Source organism: Solanum tuberosum, unplaced genomic scaffold (genome assembly GCF_000226075.1).
Source record: "Solanum tuberosum cultivar DM 1-3 516 R44 unplaced genomic scaffold, SolTub_3.0 scf00509, whole genome shotgun sequence".
NCBI lineage: Eukaryota > Viridiplantae > Streptophyta > Magnoliopsida > Solanales > Solanaceae > Solanum > Solanum tuberosum.
In genome coordinates, this window is record NW_006239428.1 from 227,767 (window position 1) to 236,026 (window position 8,260).

Below are 8,260 nucleotides of genomic sequence, written 5' to 3' on the forward strand. Positions count from 1 at the left end.
AGGGAGGGAATACAAGTGATGTGGTTGTTGTTTCCTGGAAATTTGAGCAAGAACAATGTAGAAGAGCTTTATGCCGCATGGTAATTGTGGATGAACTACCTTTCAAGTTTGTCGAGAAGGAAGGTTTTAGAAACTTTATGAAAGTAGCGCAACCTCGTTTTAAGATTCCTTCTCGTACCACTGTGACACGTGATTGTTTTAAACTTTTTGATGAAGAGAAGCAAAAGTTGAAAAGATGTTAACGTATGAGTAATTTGGACCTATTTGAGTATGTCTGACAACTGATACTTGGACCTCTTTGCAACGGATTAATTATATGTGTATCACTGCACATTGGATCGATAATGAATGGATTATGCATAAGAGGATAATCAACTTCTGTCCAATTTCCAGCCATAAAGGTGAAGATATGGCTAATGAAATTATGAAGTGTTTGCGTGATTGGGGCTTAGATAAAATATTTACCATCACAGTTGATAATGCTAGTTCAAATGACGTGACTGTGAAAGAGTTGTCTAAGATATTCACTAAATGGGGGATCAATTTCATGAATGGAGAACACCTTCATGTGAGGTGTATGGCGCATATTCTAAATCTTGTTGTTCAAGATGGTTTGAAGGTGTCTGCTGTGTCTATTGAACGGGTTAGAAAAGCAGTTAAATACATAAGGTTGTCTCCTGCGAGGTGTAAGAGGTTCCAAGAATGTTGTGAAGATGTTGATATTAATTGTAAAAAATCTTTATGTTTGGATGTCTCTACGAGATGGAACTTCACATACTTGATGTTAAATAGGGCTATCGAGTTTGAAAATGTTTTTTCCAGTTATGCTGCTCGTGATATTGGCTTGTTACATTACCTTCAGTTTGTTGAGGATGAAGATGGAAAGGATGAACATGGCGTTGTTGGTGCCCTTTTGAGTGATGACTTGGACAATGTAAGAAAAATTGCTAATTTTCTTCAAACTTTTTATGATCTTACCAGAGAAGTATCTGGATCACACTACGTCACAGCAAACTCACATTTTCTTAAAATTTGTGAGGTTTCTTGTTATTTAAAACAATTGATATCGAGTGAAGAAGATAATGATGATCTTTTGGGTAAAATTGCTTCGAATATGAGAGAAAAATTTGATAAGTATTGGGGTACTCCAAAGAAGATGAACAAGATGATTTTTATTTCTTGCGTTTTGGATCCTCGTCACAAGTTTGTTTCAGTTGGCTTTGCACTTCAAATGATGTTTGGGAAAGAAGGATGGGTGATCTAATGAAACATAAAGCTGAAAATACAACAACTGTCAAAACAGAATTGCAAAAATATCTTGCTGAAGAAAATGAAGTTGAAAGCAAGAACTTCAACATCTTGTCTTGGTGGAAAATAAACTCACCTAGATTTCCCATTCTTGCTGAGATGGCTCGGGATGTGTTAGCTATTCCTGTTTCAAGTGTGGCATCCGAGTGTGCGTTTAGTACTGGTAGACGTATCTTGGATTCATTTAGGAGTTCATTAACTCCTAAATTGGTGCAAACTCTAGTGTGCCTTCAAGATTGGATTAGAAGTGAATCACGACCTATAAGTGTTGAGGAAGATATAGATGTCCTCGAACAGCTCGAACAAGGTAAGGATATTTTAATTAGAATAGTTTTAATTGTTATTGTAAATAGTCATTAACATTTTTTTGGTTGATTAACATAAATTCTCTATAGATTTGGCTAATACTAGCATTCTGGATGATTAATGTGAAGTTGAAACTCTTTCTTTTTTGCACTTGGATCTGGACATTTGGTAAGCCATTCTAGCTACAAGTTGCTCTAAGTCATGTATTTACTTGGTTTTCAATGTATAAGCTTTCTGTCAAGAAAATATATGAGGCCAAATATTGCATATTGTTAAGCTTAACTTGCTCAATACATATTTACTAATTAGAAGTGTTTGGAGTCAATTAAGGGACATGATGATACTATAAATGGATTAGTCGCTAATAAAAATGGAATTGTTAATTTAGTGATTGTGCCCGATAATCTGCATCTTACCGTGTTCATTTGAGGATGAATGTTATTAATTTATGGAGCCTATTTCATGAAATATGTTTGGTAACATTTTTGGAGCTGTGTTTTGTGCAGTTTGGTGCTGATTTTTTGTGGTTGGTGCTGCTGTTTGTGCAGCAGTTTGGTGACGTTTTTGGAGCTGTATGTGCAGCAGTTTGGTGACACGTTTTGGGAGTCTGTTTTTGTGTCAGTTTGGTGCTGATTTTTGGTAGTCTGATGCAGCAGTTTGATGTTGTTGTCTAGTGATGTGTTATGTATAGTTTGGTGCTGATTATGCAGTTTTTTGCTGGATTTTTTTGGGTGTTCTGGTGCCGCAATTGGATGGAAACCAAACTTGACAAAAGGTGGATAGTTAAAGGATCATATCCGTCAACTGTATAGTTAAAGGACTATTTTAGACCTACTAGGATAGTTTAGGGACCATTTATGTCATTTGCATTTTGTCATTAAATGTAAAAATGCTACTGTAATAGTCTATTAAATTCTACTATAATGAATGAACAAATCTCTATGATGATGTATAGATCAGGTAATTAAATTGGTGGTTGGCTTTTTCTTTTTCAGGCTTTGTGATTGTCTTGGTTAGGAACTTGGTGAGAATTTTGTTGATTATCTGGTGGATCAAGCAACTGTTCAAGATTGTCTCGTTGAACTATTTTATTTTAGTATTAGTTTTAGTTCGTAATTGTAGGCTGTAGTTTTTGCAAGTTTGTGAATGTTAGTAATTTGATTAACATCCGAAGTTTCGTATTATGTTTTGGCGGTAACATGTAATTGTAGCCTATGTACTATTATATATTATTTTATGGATATTTTCTTATTGGGTAAACCGAAAACCGAACCGATAACGATCAAAAATCGATAAACCGAAAACCGATAAAAAAATTCTTATTGGTTTGTTATTGGGTTAGGATATTTTAAAACCGAAAACCGATAAAACGAACTGATAATATGTAAAACCGAATCGAACCGACCGATGCACACCCCTACAAGAGGGTGAAGGCTAAGATTCAGGCTTGGAAAGGAAATATGCTATCTTTTGGAGGGAAATAGGTATTAATCACTAGTGTTTTTACAAAGTATTCTCATTCATATGCTATCAACTATAGTTCTTCCTAATTGTGTTATAAAAGAGCTTTATAGGATTTTTGCCAAATTCTTCTGGAGTAACAAAGCCATTGGTAGGAGTAAACATTGGGCTTCTTGGGAGAAGATTTGTCTACCAAAAGAGGAAGGTGGGTTGGGTTTTTAGATCCATGTTTGATGTTTCACAAGCTATGTTTGCAAAACTTGGGTGGAAATTTAGAACTCAAAACTCTTTATGGTCTAATTTCATGTGGAACAAATATTGCAAGAAATTAATGTCCTGTTTGGAAGGACCCCTAGTAATTGGATTTGGTGTAATTGGTGTAATTACACTGTCTTGTCCTGTTTGGCAGGACAGGTAATTAATTGGTCAGCATGTAATTGGTGTAATTGGCAGGGGGTAATTACACTCTACAATTCACAGGCAGAGGCTGTGAATTGCTGGTAATTACATGGTGTAATTACCACTTGATTATTTTTTCATTTTTATTTTGTTTGTTTTTAATTTTTTTTACTTCTATTATTTTAATTTCTTTTTATTTTTCTTTTTATTATTCTAAATATTTGTAAAAGTCTATTTTTTATTTTTATATTATTATATTTCATTTTATTCTTGTTCTCAACCTTACTTTATGTGATTCTATGTAATTTTCTCGTATTATCTATTTCTTTATGCCATGTTTATTTTCTCATTAGCATAATTTTATTAGTATTCTAATTTTAAAATTAAAATATAATTTATTGTTAAGTAAGGTTATAGACTTACGTTTTCTTTATTATGAAGAAATAAAAATAAATCATATTTATTGCTATGTTGAAATTTGTTATAAGAGTATTATGTTAAATGTTTTGTTTTGAATTTATTACTTATGTCATATTTCCAGTTTCATTTGTTTTAGTAATATTGAATTTACATTGCACGTCATTTTTTTAATTAGACTTGATAGATTATATTTTTGTCAAACATTTAATAATTTATGATGTTTTATTTATATATGGAAAAAGGGCCTGATATACCCCTCAACTTTATCAATTAGAGCTGATATACCCATCAATATGAAAGTGGCTCATATATGCCCCTATTGCTATACAAATGGCTCACATATACCCTTTTCCTTAACGGAAGTAGAAAAAATTAATTTTAATTTAATATTTTAATTATTATTATTTTAAAAAAATTATAATCCCATATGGGAATATTTAATCTTCCTCACACATAATTTTTTTTTGACTTTTTTTGTTTCAACGACTAATTTAAAGTTATTATTTTGATGGTCCAATTTATTTATGTTTCACTAATTTTCTTGTAAACTTTATTATAGATGACCCAATTTTTTTTCAATACAAAAACTAAATAACAATATAGTAAAAAAAAAATAGTTTTAAATTATAATATAGCCACAAAAAAATTAGTTTTAAGATTTTCTCTTTACACTAACGAACAAAGAAAAAAATAAAATAAGAATAAGAAACTCAAAAACTGATAATCAAAGACGTCAAAAAATAATTTATGTATAAATAAGATTAAAATATACCTTGAAATTCAATAGAAGGATCATATATACCTCTACATGATTTTTTTAAATTTAAAAGTCAAAAACATAAATTTAATACTATTTTTTTCACTTCTGTTAAATTAAGGGTATATGTGAACTCATTTTGTAACGGTATGGGTATATGTGAGCCGTTTGTATAACAGTAAGGGTATATATGAGCCACTTTCATAACTAGGGGTATATGAGCTCCAAATGGCAAAGTTGAAGGGTATATCAGACCCTTTTCCCTTTATATATTACTATTCTTTTTATCAAACATGCATTTCACAATGTTCGTATAAACTTCATACTTTTAGTTGTTTACGATCAATTCAATTGAAATATATTAATTTGAAAAATATAAATCAATTATTTTTTCATAATATTAGTTACAGTAAATATGTTTATTAATTAATATATTTTCAAAAATAATATATATCTTAAATATTTAATTTAATGTCATTTATCAAATTTCTTATTTGTCTAGTATAAATTTTAAATGATTAATTTTTATTTTTAAAATTTATTATAATTTTATGATTGCAATTGTGCATCCAAACAGAACATATGTAATTACACTGTGGCATCCAAACATGATATGTGTAATTACACTATGGCAACCAAACAGATCAGTGTAATTACTAGACTGTGTAATTACTAGGCTGGTAATTACTATCCTAGTAATTACACCAATTCCAATTACCTGGTGGCTTTCCAAACAGACCCTAAACAAATTCCATTACTTGTTCAATGGAGAGGGGGATCTCAATTGTGGAAGCAAATGTTACAAAATAGGGAATGTATTGAACAACACCTATAGTGGGAACCTAAGGGAGGAACCTCTACTATTTGGTATGACAATTGAACAATGCTTGGTCCATTGTATACACAGTACATAGAAATTCAGACATATCATGATTTAACTGAGATTAATGTGTTCATGAGAGAAACAGGTTGGGATTATGATTATATGCATAATCATTTGCCTGATCACAAAGTTGGCCATGTTAGACAATAAATGAATCACTTTAGGTAATCTGATATGGGGGATAAACCTTGGTGGACTAAGACAAGTTTTGGACTGTTTATTGTGAAGAGTGCTTGGGAGATTGTGAGAAAGAAAGATGAAGTTTCTAACTTCTTCAAAAATATTTGGGTGAAAGTCTTACCTTACAAGATCTCTATTTTGGATGGAGAGTCTGGACCAACAAGGTTCCAGTTGCTACAGTCATGGCTCGCTGGAATCCCAACACTTCTCAGTTTTGTTCTTGTTGTGTTGTACGAGTTAGAGAAACCATTGAACATTTGTTTCTGAAAGGAGAAATGGCTATTAGTGTTTGGGATTATTTTTCAAATGCAGTTGGTATCATTGGTCCAAGGATTCAGGTGAAACAAACTATGACAAAGTGGTGGAATGCATAGGGAAATGCAAGACAAAAACTTGTCTTTCAAGCCATTCCCAATATTATTCTATGGTTTTTATGGAAAAGAAGGAACACAATGTTGCATGAAGGATCTTATCCTAGAGCCAAAGTTATTGAAGACATCAATTATACTATTCATAATCTCATTAAAGTGAAGTTTGATTATACAACAATTCCTAACTTTTGTCCTCAGATGGTAGCTCTCCTTGATGGGTACAGACCAAGTTTCCAGTTTAAACTGGTTAAATGGTTTCCCCCACCTTGTGGTTGGTGGAAATGTAAATACAGATGGGGCTTGTAAAGGTAATCCAGGGCCTAGTGTTGCTGCATTCTGTGTTAGAAATTATGAAGGTGATTTAGTTTGTGCTAGTGTGAAATTAACAGAGTTTACAAGTTTGGTAGCTGAGGCAATGACCATTAAGGAAGGATTGTAATACTGTTGGGAGAATAATTATTTAAGCATCATTCTTGAATCTGATTCCTTGGCAATGGTCCAGATTCTTAATGGTGTTTGGGAGATTCTTTGGAGTGTGACAATGGTGGTCAACTCCATTAACAGGCTAAGAGAGGTGCTATCAGTAAGAGTACAACACACCTTAAGGGAGGGAAATACTCTGGCAGACTTTTTTGCTAACTTGTTTTTTCATTTTGCAGGTAATTATGAATATAAATCTTTTCAGGAAGTTCCAAGTTCAGGAAAAGAGATAATCAACCTTGACAAGTACAAAACACCATACATGAGAATTCAAAAGACAGGTTCCATTGTATTTTCAAATTAATTAGAGTTGACAGTGTCAATAAGTAGTATGAATGCAAAAGTGAAGTACATAGAAATATTCTATCAATTCAATCTTTGATGTCTGAAATATTTTTCGATTGGTTAAAGTACAATGCACCTGGTGAGAGCTTTGAGGTGTTGCGAATGGTATGAAACTAGGACTCAAAGATTTAGAGTAGTATTTTTCTACTACAGCAGTTGAGTATTCATACACATGTAACTTAAATCATACAACAACACAGAATGTCAATAGTCTTGACTTAGATGGTGGTATTAACCTAGTCGGGTTCAATCCATTATAGAACTGAAAGAGAAAGGCTTGATTCATCGGCAAACGGTTAGAGTAGTTGTACATGATACTTGCAAATGACACAAGTAATTCCTATTCTGCAAGAAACCTCAAAAAAGTTAATTTATCTTTTAAGGATCTAAAATTTGATGGTGGTATCAATCTCAGTGTTGGGATTCAATCCATTGAATGATAGATCTAAGAAAGAAGAACCAATTTGAGATGCCAAAGTCACCTGATAGAACTCTTGGATGAAAAATTTAAATCGGTAGTGAGATATTCAACGGTGGATCTGGTATCATCGATGAAGAGGAAGCTCCGACCATGAACACCAACATTGAAGCTATCTGATGCTTCAGTTGCCTCTTTGGTTTACTATCTTTAGAAATGTCCATCCTTTTCACGAGAAAATTGAACAAAAGGTGTCTTTTAAGTCCTTATTTAAATTTTGGTGACTATTTTGACCAAAAACAAGTCAAAGACATTAAATTATTAGATTAAGTTAATTAGGACTGAATTAACATTTTCAAAAATTCTAATCTTTTTAAAAATACAAAACAGTCCAAATTTTAAAATACAAAACAATCAAAAATTCTCTCCTCTTTCTTGGGTTTCACTTTCTTCAACTTCTCTTCTTCATCGTTCTTCCTCTATTCCGACTCAAATCCTCAAACGTCTCTTCTCTTCCTTAAATCTGCTTTGTCATTGCTCCCAATCGACTTCCGGCAACTTTTCAATTTTCGGCAACTTCTTCGATTCTAAGCATCAATTTTCTCTCTTCTCAGGTAAAAACTTTTATTTTTGAAAAAATTAGGGCTTTTTAATATTAAAGAAAAAGATGAGCTTGAGTTGTCTTTCATTTATGTATACGCTAGCAATTTTAGAATTTGATGCTTGAAAAAGAAAGACATCCGAAAAAAACCTTAATTTGTTGTTGTTGTTGATCTAGAAAAATCCAAAAAGAAGCGAAATGTGAATTTTTTTTGTTGTTGTTCTCCATCATTGTTGTGTAATAGTAATAGTTATTGTGAATTTTGAATTTTTTTGGAGACATATTTAGTATTTGTATTTCTCAAACAATTGTTGATATATTGACTTGTTGT

The 8,260-nt window shown here is 32.1% G+C and overlaps 1 protein-coding gene across 1 annotated transcript; it reads left to right on the forward strand.

Moving 5' to 3' along the window:
- Window positions 1–409: 409 nt before the first annotated feature.
- On the forward strand, window positions 410–1,264 carry LOC107058405 (zinc finger BED domain-containing protein RICESLEEPER 2-like). The gene has a single exon (XM_015304062.1). The coding sequence runs from the start codon at window positions 410–412 to the stop codon at window positions 1,262–1,264; it is 855 nt and encodes a 284-aa protein (XP_015159548.1).
- Window positions 1,265–8,260: the final 6,996 nt, after the last annotated feature.